This window comes from Eumetopias jubatus, unplaced genomic scaffold, assembly GCF_037043125.1.
Source record: "Eumetopias jubatus isolate StellerSeaLion01/CBP00866 unplaced genomic scaffold, mEumJub1_p1.0 scaffold_3, whole genome shotgun sequence".
In the NCBI taxonomy this organism is placed as follows: Eukaryota; Metazoa; Chordata; class Mammalia; order Carnivora; family Otariidae; genus Eumetopias; species Eumetopias jubatus.
The window spans coordinates 130,025,625-130,041,918 of record NW_028274809.1 but is presented as its reverse complement, the minus strand read 5'-3'; the positions used below and the strand labels follow the sequence as shown (position 1 = coordinate 130,041,918).

Genomic DNA, 16,294 nt, shown 5'->3' with positions numbered 1-16,294 from the left:
GATCAGAGAACAGACAAATTATTGACTTACATAACAATCTTCACATTGGTCCCCAATCCCTCCAGTTCCCCACAGGGCAACAGATGAGAGCCAGATGTACCCTTTGCATACAGGAGCTTGTACCACAGGAGGGGAACTGGGAAAATCGGAATCTCGGAGCTGGTAGTGTGCAGCTGGGCCAGCTGCCCGTCCTCCCCCCAGAGAAAGAGAAAGACCTTAACTTTCTAAAGTAAACAAACTCTCTCAGGGGAGGCAAAGGTCTCTAGTTTTATTATCCTTAGAATCTAAGCAGATGTCTCCAGGGGAGATGTTTCCAAATCTCTCAGAAAGTCTCTATAAGTCTCAGGCGTATTTGCCATCCAGACATCTTTTAACAGCCATGCAATGTTTTGCTCAGGAAGCCCTGACCACGCATGAATGTGAACATATTCACATCGTTTCCCAACAATTACCAGAAGTGCTAGACTTTGAAGCAGACTTGGGTAACTAGATCGGGGCAGAATCTAGCATCTCGTGATCTGTAAAATGGAAAACCTTCCTCTTGATTTTGCAAGTCCTAGCTGAGTCAGTTTGCGAAGAAGGGAATCTAAAGTACCATGTCACCCTGTGATGATGGATTCTATATCCCACTGCCCCCAACTGCCTGCAAGACCTAGAACACGGATCAGCATGTCCAGGAGATTGGATAATATCAAATGACCCTTAAAGCTTGAACAGCATGTAATCTCTGTTCATTTCTGGCCCCATCAGCCCCAGATGGAATTTATCACTTTCTCTTCTCCATTCCCGCAGCACTTTTCAAGCATTTTTATGATTATGTGTCCCTCCCATCCTCAGTGGACAATAAGAAATGGAAGAAAATGTTTCTTGGGTACCATTGCATGCACCATTGTGTTAAATGTTAGGAGGAATTCCAACAGTCACATCCTTAAGAATGCTTACTGTGTCATATTTTGTACATTTTGAGATATAGTCCTAAGCCATATTTGCTTAGTGGAGAGAGAAAGAAATATAGAATTAGCCATCAATGGGGGGCAGAGGGGATGTTCTCTACCTAAACATGTCTTTCTAGAGAAGTGAATAAAAAGTGAAGGTGATCTTAGTCTTTGAGGGAAAAGGTGCATTTTATATGGGGTGACCAAGAGAAGAGAATTAGATAGTGGTTGATACCACAAACCCTCACTTTGATACTTGTTATAATGAATAAAAAATAATGTTTTTAAACGTTTATGCATCTTCAATGATTAGCTATTTGATGGTGAATTTAGCAATGTTCAAGAACAGTTATCAACATTTAAAAATAGAAAATAATTTCCCTCTACCTCAAACTTGATTGTTTTAAATTGTCACTCAAGCAAGAGTCTGAGTGTTAAACAAAATCAGATGCTTGTGATCTATTTTCTCCCCAGAGAGATTAAAAAAATACTATCTATTAGTTTCAAGAGAATTAATTAACATTTGTAAAGGTCTTTGGTATAAAATGCAATATAAAAAGAACGGAAATATTCTGATATTCTTTTCTTTTTAAAGATTTTATTTATTTATTTGAGAGAGAAAGAATGAGACAGAGAGAGAGCAGGAGAGGGGGGAGGGTCAGAGGGAGAAACAGACTCGATGAGGGATTCGATCCCAGGACTCCAGGATCATGACCTGAGCTGAAGGCAGTCGCTTAATCAACTGAGCCACCCAGGCACCCAATATTCTGATATTCTGATGGGACTTATACAGAAGAAGAACTGTTTTTTCTAACATGATTATTAGGAAAAAGATTCAGTTGTCTAGACATATTTTTTAAGGATGTGTATGAAGAAGGCAATTCAATTTATTGTTTGGTTCCTACACAGGTTTAATTATAGATTTTTGTAACACAGTATTTCAAAGAGCATATTCGATCCTTTTTTAAAAAAAGGATATAAATTTACCTCAGTAATACAAAGGATAAATTTCATTTTGCCCTTTATATAGCTCAGCGTCACGATAACTCAAAGCTGGCATTTTAATTAACTTAGTCTTACTTTTTACTTATTTATTTTTTAAAAGATTTTATTTATTTATTTGACAGAGAGAGACACAGCGAGAGAGGGAACACAAGCAGGGGGAGTGGCAGAGGGAGAAGCAGGCTTCCCGCAGAGCAGGGAGCCCGTCGTGGGGCTCGATCCCAGGACCCTGGGATCCTGACCTGAGTCGAAGGCAGACGCTTAACTGACTGAGCCACCCAGGCGCCCCTAGTCTTACTTTTTAAATAATTGCGCATCAAAGCTTAATAAAATAACAAATATTTCTCTCAAATCACATATTTTGTCTAATTAAGGAATGTTCAAATAAATATCATATGTTTTACATATTAAATATAAAAAAATTAACAACTCATTGACTTCCAAGATGATTTCCAAGTTGGGTTTTATCTGCATTTAGGATATAACAGATATGAAGCACCGACAGTCATGCCCATATTGGTCATTACTATTCCAGGGCAATGGACCAGTACTTTCCACTCATTTAATATGTAATTTTTATCCCACATGCATTCATCTAGACTAGGCAAATGTGTCAAATACAGTAAGTAAAACCATTGATAATTTTGTTCAAAATTTAGTAGTTTTCCTTTATAACGTAGCTTTCTTTGTTATCATGTTGCTGTCTTTTCCCCATATAAAATCAGCTTTTCTTCTATGTAACATTTTCTTTTTTTTTTTACAGTTCAATCAGAAAGGTCAAGGTCAGATGTAATTCACATATTAACAAGTACTACAAATGACAAGGACAGACCAGGAAGGCCACTTTGATGAAAGCTTATAAATTATAAAAGGCTTTAATAAACTCTTATTTTTGTATAGATGAACATTGCTGCCACCATCATGAAGGACAACAGGCCACTGTGCTGGATCTACCTGCAAAAGCATTCTGACCTGAACTTGACATAGTCATATGTACGCGTTTGTTTTATTCTCTCTGTGTTTCTCTTTTTTCTCCAGTATAGTGCACTTAATCCACGAGAATCTTGGGACATGTGGCATCCCACTCTGGTGGCTGAAGCTTTATTTGCCATCGCAAACATCTTCAGTTCCTTGCGCCTGATCTCGCTGTTTACTGCCAATTCTCACCTGGGGCCTCTGCAAATATCTCTGGGAAGAATGCTCCTGGACATTTTGAAGTTTCTATTCATATACTGCCTTGTGTTGCTAGCATTTGCAAATGGCCTAAATCAATTGTATTTCTATTATGAAGAAACAAAAGGGTTAAGTTGTAAAGGCATACGATGTGAAAAGCAGAATAATGCATTTTCAACGTAAGTCGAACAGACGTTTTTATTGGTAACGTTGTGCAGAATTCAGAGGGTATTACATTATGAATTTGAACCGTGACAAGTGGTTGCAAAGGAAATTGTGCTTCATGCAGAAAACAGAATTAACGTGGCTTTGAACGAATGGATCCTTCTGACATTAAAATATATATATATATCTCCAGTGCATTTATTTTAAGTCTTAGTGAAATGGTTTTTTAAATGACCTCATATAAAGGAAAGCTATATACTTGGTTTTAAATTGTGAAGTAAAGGGGAAACCTCTGATAGAATATACGTAAAGCCAATTGTGTGAGAAAATCCAAGTACTTCTCGGGCTTTCTGTGTTTTTCAGATAGGAAAGTCCCTTTACCTGTTCTTTCACTCTCTAATTTTCTGCACAAAAAACATCTAAGCATGGAGAAATTATCCAAAATAGGAACCCCAGGCTAACCTAGGCCACTATAATTATGCACACAAAACTCCCTGTGCCCTTATACCTGATGAGCAATAGGCCTCGCTCAGTGCCAAACTCCAGTCATTCTCAGACAGGTTTGCTGACAGCATGGGTTCCTGGGCCCGTGACTGATGCTCACACAGTCTGCACACCTGTGTCGGTTTCCTTCCCACTGTGATCACCAGACAACTGTGATAAACAGTTAATTAGCAGAAGAAGTTGGGTCATGTCCCTCTACACAATACCTGCCAGTGCATACGTGGTCATTTTGTAGGTGACTAAAAATCAGACCCTGTTCATTGGCCGTTGTAGAATTTTATGTTGAATAAGAAAGTGCAATAATTTCTCAAGTAGGAAAAAAATCAATACCTTCATATAAACTAAGTCACTTATGGCTACAGTATTTGTGTTGATTCACTTCTGTATCTGTTTTATCTTTGATCCCAATACTTAAAAGTCCATTTTAATTAACCCACATCTGCTTCTTTGCACATAAAATTTTAATCTCAGCCTTAGCTGCCTCAGATCCATTCAGAAATAGATTTGATACAAACCCTGAGTCATAGAGGGAACCAAAGGTCATCGCAGCTTCCCCTAGTCCTTGCATCCCTTGCTCTCAGCCTGGAGTTCTCCAGCCTGACCAGCCTTGTCATCTTCTTCACGTCCTTATCTCTGACCCTGGACAGGAGGGATTCAGTGAAACCCCTTGAGGCAATGTCCTCGTGACTAGCATGGCCCTGGATTTTGTCTCCGTGTTGATATCTGAACTTCATCTTTCCCCCACTTGTTGGTGCTCCTTGACGTGGCAATTTGCTCCTGGCAACTGAGACTAGGGATTTACAATAGTCAGATCCCACCAACTCCCAGCTTCATGGACTAGAATGTGGCCTCTTAGAAACATCCTGGATACTGTCTGCTGTCTGTTTCTTGATTTTTGATGGAAAGCCCTTCTGCTTACCCCAACTTTCCCAATTCCCTCGTTACTTTGTACTGCGTGCCCTGATGCATAGCGCTGGCCAGGTTCCCCCATCTACGTGCATTGCCGTATCCTTCTGCTTCGGTGGAAGAACTTCCACACAGCATCTAGAACTCAGTTACCTCCCAGGTTGTGGTTCATTCAGAAAACAGTTCTGGTTCCAAAACTCGACCTCTTCTCAGACATCTGATTCATCCGCAGTTAACCCCATCCTCATGTATGATCCCTAAGTTCCCAGGAATCACAGTGCCCTTTTACTGGTTTTGCAGTAAATGATTACATATTATGAACAAATTTTACTCTCTGTCTAAGAAGTTCCCTCGCTATGGAAGTCTGAGGCAAAGTTTCTAGTATAAATTGCATTCTAGAAGCAAATGTATTGAATTGCATGGTATTATTTTAGTGTACCCATGCCAACGGTCTCCTCTATTATCATGAAAAGCAACAGATAATTGCATATCTCAAATATTATAGAGCCAAATCATTCAGCCCAAATAAATCAGATATTCTACCTGTATTTTTTTTCCAGATCATGAATGTAAATCGGCAAGCAATAATTCTTGGTATAATTAATGCACTAGAATGTATAGAATGTCTGAGGCAGGCAGAAGTTACCTGTCCCTTGATGACCCTGTTTCAGTATAATGGGTCCAGTCACTGCAAAAGGATGTCTAGCAATGCTCTCTACAGCTTATTTCTTTGCTTTTATTGATCTTCGGTTTTCTTTTTCTAATTTCTTTTTATGAATTTCTTTTTATAATTTATATTACTCCATAAATTTCAATGTTTTTTTTTTTACTATCCATTATCTCAGAGATCTTATCCCATTTGAGGATTGAAAAACATAATACTTCATGTAAAGTACCTAATACAGTGCCTGCCATAGAATATGATTTAAAAAAAAAAGCTAGCTACTTTACATCTGTTTGTCATTATCAGTAGTAACAGAGCATTATCTCCCACCTAGATCTCCCTGGTTCCTCTGTGTTACCCCTTCCCTTCAGGGTGCAAACGTAAGCTGAAACTCTGAGCCCTGTGTTTCCCCATTAGCCTCCACCCTGTCACCCTCCTTCCCTTCATCCAAACAATCCTGAAAAGAAGCCTGACCAAGACACCTTGTTTTCTTCTTATTCATTCTTCATCCAATTGCAATTTGGCTCCTGCTTCCATCAGTCCACTAACACTGCTCTAGAGAATATCTAGAGCCTAGAAAATTCCTAGAGCCTCCATATCCCCTCTGTCAAGGGACACTTACCTCTCTAAAGCTTATTGAATGTGTCTGCAACATGTGAACATGTTAACACTTTTACTTTTGAAATCTTGCCTTCCTTTAATTTCAATGTTACTATGTCTTTATACTTCGTCTCTTACTCCTCCAATTTTTCTCACTGTTCTCTTATAATTATATTTCAGTTATTGCTTTTAAATAGTGATCTTGCCTTAATGACTAACTTCAGACCATAATACAGTATCTCTGTTGAAAACTCATCTGTGCTTATGGATGCGGTCCTAGATGTCTTGAGGAATGACTCCTATATTCATATCACTAGCACAGAACTCTCTCTAAGATCTGTAGATCCAACTGTCCTTTGGATGCCTTTCCATGCGTATCTCCTAAAAATTTAAACCCAAGGAAAATTCATCAGAGTCTGTCTAAAAATTTGTTCTTCCTCCTCAATGCTCTTTCTTAGTCAATACTATCACAACCCACCCAGAAATTTAAATCAAAAACTTGTGCTTTATACGATCCTTCCCTCCCCAACCCTTCCACATGCAGTCAATAGCATCTATTCCTGCTCTTCATTATCCTGGAGTCACCTTCCCTTGTTCACTGGCCATGCCTAGGTCAAAGTTCCCTTGCTCCTGGCCTCTGCCTTCTTTTATATGTCTTCCATCTTGTTCCCTGAGTGATCTTTCTGAACCAAAATCTTGACACTCCTCCAATGAAAGTGTCTAAATGGTTTCTCATTCCTTACCAGGTACAGCCAAATTCCTTAGCATGACATACCAGGTCCTTCAACGATCTTCCCCTTGCTTCCTTATCTAGCCCCATCTTTCCCCACTCCCCAAAAACATTTTACTCTTCAACACTTTCCAATCAATCCCCAATTATATCATATTCTTCTTTCATCTCAGAATGTCCTTGTTCTCCCTTTCCAAGTGGCAAAATTGTCTTCTGTCTTCCAAATCCTACTTCAGACATGCCTTTTCCAGGATGTCTTCCTGATCCCCTGCTGACTGTGAGCTCCCAGTGGGCACCACCTGGTCTGTGTCTTCTATGTCTCTCCTTCAATTTCCCCACCAGCAAATGACACTTTTTTTCTGCTCTTTTCACTAAGAAAACCAAATATTGAGTCACTGAAATTATTCTACCTACAATTTTAAATTAGTAGTCTCTGGTTAAGGGACTCTGCTGTGAAGAGAGGGGCATGGGCTTTATGACAGATCCTGGCTCATTGAGAAAATCCCTTTGATGTTTATTGAAGGTATATTCCTCAAAAGTGGAACTGGCCAACTGAGATCCTACTTCATGTGTTTTAACATTACATTATTCCTTATAAACTAAGAGTAAAATAGTCAGATGTGTCTTATATTAATTTATGTTTCCTCATCGTTTTCGTTTCAAAGGATAGAGGCAAACCTCAACTGTGGAATATATTATCTTTTTACTTGTTCTGTTTCTCTAGTTGTAAGTATTTAACTGGGAAGCAAGCTAATTTTTTAAAGTAGCAACTGAGAAATATCTTTAAAGAGCAAGAGACAAAGAAGTTATCTTTAGGAAGGCAATGCTATAGCATCAACCCGTAAGAATTACCAGGTTTTAGTCAACTAGGGTTTTATGCTAAGTATTATTTGATTAAGTGTGGTATTTCCTCAGAACCATTCTGTCCTTATCTCACCAAAGAATTGGGAAAATAGTTGTCACATAAAAGCAGTCTGAGATGTACTGCAGCTAATGACTTTTCAATCTATGGGCAATCTCGCTATCATATAGTTCTGGGAATCACTAATGGTGGAAACATTTCTAGAAGCAGTGGCTTTAAAATGTTAACTTAGATTGCTTTTTTTTAGTCCATATAATGAATAATTAACATAATAATATAAATAAGAAATACTAAGGTCTTGGTGCTAGGGTCTTAATTAATCTAAAAGTAAATATACTTTGCTTAAATGGAACTCTTCTGCACACCTCACTTTTGATTCATTTCACTGAAGAAAAGAAAAGAAAAATAAGAATGAAATCCAGAATTAATCACAAGATGTCACCTTATTTTGAATTTTCTCCTTTTCAAATTCTAATTAAAAACCTAAATAAATGTTTTGCTGAAGGGTTTGATAATATTCTCTAATAACTAGTAGTTCTTATTTAGACAGAAGCAAATCAGTATTGTTCAACCATAGCAATCCATTTATTGTACATCACACTTTTTATCTGAACACTTAAAAAAGCAACTGTTAAGGGATTTATGTGGCATTTTATATAATTTATTATAGCACATAGATTATATAACTTCTAGCTCTCTCTCTGAACCGCTGTTGATACCAGGGGAAAACCAGCTGAATTATATTTGTGTACTCATGGTGAGAATTTACACCATTTAGAAAGAAAGAACAAAATTATCTTATATTGAACCCACATGACACTGTCATTAATTTTAGAAATTGTCCTTAAAGTTACTAAAAATAAGGATCTATGGACTTGGATCAAATTTACTTATTTCCTGAGAAAGTTTTCAAAGAATAACTTGGAGTAGGCTTTTCCTAGGGCCAATGAATTAGATTAAACTTTCCCGGAGAGTTTTAGAATCTGACATCTGGGTTGGCCTTTAAGAACACACGGTCAACTCCTCACATGATGCACATCCCTGCTGGCAAGACAAAGTCTGATTGAGGTTGGTCAGATCAGCCCCCTTATCATTTTATGATAATTTGGTCCATTGTTGAATAACAAATAGCAAAATAAATCCATAAATAATTACATATTTTATAATTAAAATTTAATTAAACAATTATAATATGAAATTGTTTACCTAAAAAAAAAAAAAACTTGAGAAAAGAAGCCCTGAATGCCAATTAAGATCTCCTTAGTTAGATTTTCCTAGGTATACAGACCAAAAATTCTTGGAAGATTTCAAGTAACAAGAGTTTGGTCCAAGAATCATGCACAGAATTATAGCCTTTTGATCCTCTGAGGCAAGGATTGACCTTAGCAGGGGCAGAACCTAGAACAAGGCTTGGCTTCAGGAAGGGCAGGAGATGACATAGCCCTGGACCATAAGATCATTTACTCTGAGAAACAGTGTTAACCTGAGTCATGCATTCCAAGTCTATCTTCTTCAGTGTTGACTGGCTTATTTCTCTTCAGTTCTCTGTTCTTTCATTTTTGTTGTCTCAAAGCTTTGGCTTCTCATAATTCCAATGACCCTAACTCTTCATTGTAACTCCTGTCATTTCAGCCCCTTTTGTCAACTACCTCGTTCTCTTGATATTTCTAAGGTAAATTTGTATAGAGAGGAAATCTGATAGTGTAGGCTCATCTTTTTCAAATCAGTCCATGCCATTAACCCCTGGCCTCATATGAATTGGCTTTCCTTGGCTCACTCGACCTCTGAAATCCTACCTCCTTAGTCACCATGCCAGGTATGAGAATAGTTTTGTTTTTGTTTTTACAATATAATGTGACTAAAGTCTTATTTTAACCATTTGTCAAAGAGTATAAAAATCCTGTTATCATTTTATATACATTATACTAAGATAATCGTCCTGCTGAAACAAACAGTTCTTCATTTAGTTTCAGACATTCTTTATCTTATTTCGTTTCTTGGACTAAGTTAAGGAAACTTTACTTTCAATAAAACACCAGAGTTCATTCATTGGCAGGAATGAATTAAATGTTCCCTGAAATAGGAAGAATAGCAAATTTTGTTATCTGAGCATTTTGACGTTTGCCATCTTATAGGATTCACTATGTACAACTTTAAATGGAATTGTGGGAATCCACAATGATAATATGATCTTGAGTCCTTCTACAACCAAGAAGCAAGAGCTCGTGAATGAAGTGACATCTTTCAAAGACTAAACTTGAGGATGTATTATTTATTAACTATCAATGCCCTACGACACTTGTTACCAAGTTTTCTGTGAAAAGGATAGTAAATATTTTAGACTATGTGGGCCGTATGTTCTCTGTTGCAACTATTTATCTCTGCCATTTTAACACAAAAGAAACAATAGACGCATCAATAAATGATTGTGGCTGTGTTTCAATAAAACTTTACTTATGGACATTGAAATGTGAATTTATAAAATTTTCAAATGTCACAAAATAGCTTTTTCCCAACCATTTGAAAAAGCAAAAACCATTCTTAACTCAGGAGCCATGCAAAAACAGGCTGTGGGTCAGATTTTCTCCTCTAGGAAACTAAATAGTTTTCAAAGCTCTTAGGAAAATTAAGTACATGATTTGTGCTATATGATGGAAACAATTTTCTTTAATTCTTTTTATTAAGTTTAATTTTATAATTCTTTAATACCTTTTATTAAGTTTAATTTTTAAATTAAACAAATACACATAATAGGAATCAAGTTCTATTGTTATATCTTATAGTATAATAGTTCTATTAATATAGCTATTAGCATCATTTTATCTTTATTCCAGGTTATTTGAGACACTCCAGTCCCTGTTTTGGTCAATATTTGGGCTGATCAATTTATATGTGACCAATGTCAAAGCACAGCACGAATTCACTGAGTTTGTTGGTGCCACCATGTTTGGGACATACAATGTCATCTCTCTGGTTGTCCTACTCAACATGTTAATAGCTATGATGAATAACTCTTACCAACTCATTGCTGTAAGTTGAATAACTTTATTTTAATTCCACATTTCCCCCTAGAATGTGTTATTTCTAACCATACTCTGTCCTATTTATCAGAGAAAACAGTCTGTAACTGGCTATTGATGAGACAGAACAGAATTATAATATCAATGGTTAATTTGAAGTTTCCAAACAGTATTATACCGTATTTGACTACATACTAATTTAGTTTTGTCATATTATGGAAGATTATAAAGTAAATGAAATCTATCTTCCCAAGCAGTCATTGGCGATGGCAAGCACTGGGGGAGAGATGAATTATGAACAAGTGGCTCATCTCTATGCAGCACCCTTTGCATTTTCCATTGTCTCTGACCATTTAACCTACAGTCTTGGTATAAACAAACCCGTGCCATCCTGGAAAGATAAAAAAGCTAGCCTAGAGGGGAGTCTAAGGGAAAAAGCCACAAGATTTTCAGTTTCTTAGATCCAGAAAAAGCAATGTAGGAGTAACCCTGAATTCTACAACAGAGTACACAATACCATATATGTTTATTTGAAACTCTAGAATCCAAACAAGTTAGTTTATTTATTCATTCATTCAACAAGTTCTTATTGAGAACTTATTCTGTTGCCAAGTACTATTCTAGGAACTAGAAATACATCAATGAAATAAGAAAGAAAAAAGCCCTTTGTCTCCTTGAACTTCCCTACATGTCAATGGCCATTAGCAATAGCAACAGAACAAATCCATCCTGGGATGAAATACACTTAAGTCTTTCATATTTACACCTGAGACAAGTAGCATTTTATAAGCATAATTTATAACCATAATTGTCTTTTTAAATAGCCACAATTATATTACATCTTTGAATCTATTGCTAAACCGCTGGAATGCTGTTACTGTTATTTTGAGGAGCAGCATTCTGAATTTTACTTCAACAGTCTTTATGGAGGCAAGATACCCTGTCACGGATGAAAAACTGCATAAAACATAAGAATAGATTATTTTTATTTACTGATTCTCAAACTAAGTATTTGCACCGGATACACCTAGCTCCAAGATTTGCAGGTGAATATCTGAATTTGTGGAGCTTCATTTAAGCATCTTGCAAGTATGGATTTTTTTAAGATAGTCTCTATGTATTTGCTTCAGAAGTTCTGTATTCCTCTGGTCAACACATTTGCAAAACATGGATTTTATTTTCCAGACCACCCTTCCAAAAAAATTAGAAAGTCTCTAATTATCAAGCTACATATAGAGAAACTGTATATACAATTTGGAGCCTATAAAACACGGGCCAACACTTTATGGAAGTGACTGCTTTTTTATGACCTTAAGCCAATTCTACTGACTCCCATTCTCCATGACTACAGCAAACAATATATATTTTTCTTCATTACTGCAGAACCTGTAAGCTTGTTTAGAAAGAAAGCCAGGGAAGGTGGGAGAAATAGAGAGGAAGAGGGGATTATGGGGGCGGGGGGCGGAATGCAACTTCTGTGTTTCTGTCTATTGATCAATCTATCCCATTAAACATTTGCTAAGCAACAATGAAGGTCACACATTTTCTAGATATGCTCATTCCTGTTGAAAGCACAATCTGTTCAGTGTCTAGATGAAAATCTCTATTGCTCAGAGTAGAAATGTATATACAACACATACATTCATTAGCACACAGCCATTTAGGAATATTAGAATGAAGCACAGTCTAAGGTTATACTCCTACTCTAAAATCTTAATTCTTCTTTCTAATATTAATGGGTTAAAATGAATTGTTTTGAAATCCTAAAATGTATGTATGCCCAGTTTCTACCACCTCCTACTTCCCAGATTTTCTGCTTTAGTCAGATTTGTGGCTAATTTAAGAGGGGACTGGCTGCCCTATCTCTAATTGTCACAAATGTTCTTAAGTTCTTCCAGGAGATTAATAAAGTGGGATGATTGATAAATGATGAGGGGGATAGCCTCAGGCTTACAGGCAGCCACTAACCATACCCCTATCTGGGACCATTTGGACAAAGTTATGTCAGGGTTCAATGCTGTGTCAGGGGCCCTATTCTACATTTGTTAGAGGAACTTCTCTCTGAATTTTTGCCTGTTGCCTAAAGATGGACAAGAATTATTCACATAGAAACATACCAAGTAAGACTTCTCCTGGAAACACCAGAAAGTTAAGCCATGAGCATCCATGCAGGTGACACTCACCTAGGCAGGGATTCAAGGCCTTGGGTAAGACATAAAGGCCTGTTTGTGGCCAGAATCTAGTGCAACTGAGCTAATGTAAGCCTACAGTGCAGGAAAGGAAAATTCATCTTCAAGTCATAACTGATCACTGCAGTCTCTTTAATGTGGAATTATTTTAGATGTCTGTTTCATGGAAGAAGGAAGGATAAATCCTGACAAGATTGCTGTGACTCTTTACCAGGGTAAGCCATCATCAGAAATGTTTAGATGACTATCGCTGAGAGTCAGCCTTGTTTTTATAAGCAATTTAATTAATGTTCCAAGAGCTGCTCCAAGTCAAATACAGGCTCTCTGTGAGGTTTATCTCACCTTAGTAATTAAGAAACCTGTCAACAGTTACCATATTCTCCCGTTCAGGACCATGCAGATATAGAATGGAAATTCGCTCGAACAAAGCTTTGGATGAGTTATTTCGAAGAAGGAGGTACTCTGCCTACTCCCTTCAATGTCATCCCGAGCCCCAAGTCTCTCTGGTACCTGATTAAATGGATCTGGACACACCTGTGCAAGAAAAAGATGAGGAGAAAGCCTGAAAGTTTTGGAACAATAGGGGTAAGAACACAGCATGTTAGTATTACTCTTTTTTTAAAAAATTGTGTATTTGAATATATTTGCATTTCCTGTTGGATATTTTTGTATTTTTAGCCTTTTTGTTTTTCCTGGTTGCATTTGGTGACCATTTATCACACAGCTACCATGTCTAAGACACTGGTTCCTACAGTGAGGGTGGTCACTGTTATTTAAATAGGAGCCCCACGTGACACAGGCCTCTCCTGGACCCATGAGCCAAAGGTGGGGGAACTAACACATTGGCTCTTGGTACCCCTGATTTCTAGCCCATTTCAGAATTGCAGCCTCAGGTTATTTGTGGCATTACTTACTCATCGTCTACTTCTCTCTCTGGATTGTAAGGGAAGGGGGCTGTTTTCAGTCATCTTGTTTTCTTAGTGTCTAGCTTAAGCTCCTACACAGCAGATAATGTTTGACAAAAATTTCTCAACTAAATGATTAAATGGATATTATCACTTGAAATTGTTGTGCCATGTTCAAGCACAGTGACTTCAGAATATGTCAAACTGCTCAACGTTTTGCTTCTACTCCCAATCATTTTAAATACCCGGAAGTTGGGTTTTTTGAAAATGTTAGGAACACCCAGAGCCATGCTCCTATTATACTGTAAATTAAACTTCCTTCGGAAATTTCTTTCATTCTGGAAACCAAGGCTTCAAGCAATTCCATCAGAAGAGACATGGACTTAGGACTTTGTTCCAGCCAAACCACTGACATGGAACAAGATATTCTTCATTTCTTCCTTACAGTTCTCATGGTGATCTTTTGAGAATTCATACTCTACCATTCATTATTCATTTTGACTTGCTCAGAGAAATTGCTTTGTAAGTATTCTAATATGCCATTATATTAGAATCACCAAGTAATACTAGTTACGTACTAAAATTTTTAAATTTGTTTTGAATTTTATTTAACATGGTTTTTGACTGTTAGCTATGCCCTAAGTGATCCTTCTCACTCGTTAACCTCATTGCCTACTAGGCATTGTTATCAGCATCAAATAGGCCTTTCTCTGCTGACAGTGGTATTGATTTCGCTGTCTTGTCAGTAACATTTCAAATTCTAAAGAGAAATTGTTGGCAAGAGTACATAGCAAACAGAAAGGTGGTTAGGAGAAACAGGTAGTTTCTTTCTTATAAATTCTTACCCCATGAACTTGGAGGACTAAAGTTTGGGCATATATCTGATCTTAGAAACCAAAGTTAAATTATGATGAAGCCTTAGCCAGCAATCCTCATGCTAATTGATAGACTTTACCACTAACTTTAGAAAGAGTGAAATTATTTTACTCCAGATGTTTGATTTCTGTCAAAAAATAGGTTTAAGTTACGTAAAAATGATTGTAAAATAAATACAATGACTTCGGTTTAATAAGCAATTATTGCACACGTTCCACATGCCAACCAGGAACTGGGCGGTGGGAGGAGGTACAAAGGCATGCTTTCCATCCTTGAGGGCATCATTTCTCATACAGGAGATATAAATATGAGAACATATTACTATAGTACATGTCATATAATATTTTTAGCATTATAATATTGTTACATGCAAGATGCTATGACAACAGCGTAAGCAATAAATAATGTTTTCCTTGAGAGAAACAGAAAAAGTTTTCAGAGAAGACAAACTCTGCTTACTCTCTTCCACATTAAAATATAGTTGTCTTTTTCCGCATCTTATTCTTAAATTCATAAGAAATCTATTTAATCAATCCCTGAAAAGATATTAATGATTAGTACAGTTGTGTGCTAGCTCTCATAGGAGTATTTTGATTTCAAAAGAGTTTCTGGGCCCCAAAAGAAAGGTCACACACACACAAAAATTGTCCTTACTGGTTTACTTTTAGGCAACAGGAGAGAGAATCTTGGGTTTTAAGATGCTGCAAAACTTTTAACAAGATATGAGGCCCTGCTCTGATATTTTGAGACCCATCTGAGCTGCCACCAAAATAATAGAAAACCACTCTAAGAACTTGACTTCCAAGTCCCTTCCACCCTCCAGAATCCTCCCACTGTTGATAAATTGTTAGGAATATGTTACCATCATTTCTTAGATGCAAAGAAGGGCTTAAAGTTCAGTTGGGATTTCTTATTAAAGCAGTGATTCACACCTTTCAGAGGGAGAGAGTGAATGGTGTCAGTTAAAAAGCTTTCTTTTCTATACATTACTGATCTCCAATAAACCAGATTTCTTTTTCTGTCTCTATCTCTAAATTTAATCCAAGCTGATGCACAGAGAGAGAATTCACAATTAACTGTGTGACCTCAAGCCACTCCTTCCTCCTTAGCCACGTATATCTTACTAACTTTTGATAATGGATATTTTTATGCTTTGGGAATTTATGACCAACTAAATAAATATTATGAGTCATGTCTCTCTTCTCTACTTTCATCCCACGCTCAATCCTGCCTCTTCTTCACCAAGCTAAGGCTTTGGGCGAACACCAGCCTAATCAAACTCAATGCTATAAATTGACTCTTTGTCTATACTGCATTTCCAGAATAGGAAAGACATAATATTTTGGTTTGCATAGTTGTAGTTGAGTTTTATACAGTTAGATCTTAGATGGAAGTAAATCATATGTATTATTTATAAAGAAAAATATAAGATAAAGGAAAAGTAAATTAAGAAGTTTGGGTAATATTAATAGAAGAGTTAAATGAAAAAATAAATGTCGAAAAATAATTGATTTTTCTGTGAATTCAATTTTGTTAATCCTCTTGACAGTTCATTAGTGTAGACAAATGAAGACAAGGAGATATATGCATTTCCATTAATTAAAAGGTGACTTCGAAGTATGAATGACAGTCACTGTATAACCAAGGCATGGCTTAGAGTATCATATTACACTACAAAGGGACCTTAGAAATCATTTAGCTCAACCATTTCCTTTCAAAGAGGACATATTTACCTTGCCCAGTGTTTCAGGGTCCTTGGTGAC

General features: G+C 36.9%; 1 protein-coding gene across 6 annotated transcripts in view; it reads left to right on the top strand.

Moving 5' to 3' along the window:
• TRPC4 (transient receptor potential cation channel subfamily C member 4) overlaps positions 1 to 16,294 on the top strand; it is a 144,374-nt gene that overhangs the window by 116,018 nt on the left and 12,062 nt on the right. For 4 of the 6 annotated variants that reach the window (XM_088022200.1, XM_088022198.1, XM_088022197.1 and 1 more), the window contains 3 exons: positions 2,976 to 3,289; positions 10,376 to 10,571; positions 13,141 to 13,335. In XM_088022200.1, the coding sequence (XP_087878326.1) occupies positions 2,976 to 3,289; positions 10,376 to 10,571; positions 13,141 to 13,335 (705 nt within the window). Of the gene's footprint in view, positions 1 to 2,975; positions 3,290 to 10,375; positions 10,572 to 13,140; positions 13,351 to 16,294 lie in introns of all 6 variants that reach the window. The other 2 variants (XM_088022196.1, XM_088022199.1) reach the window with 2 other exon arrangements.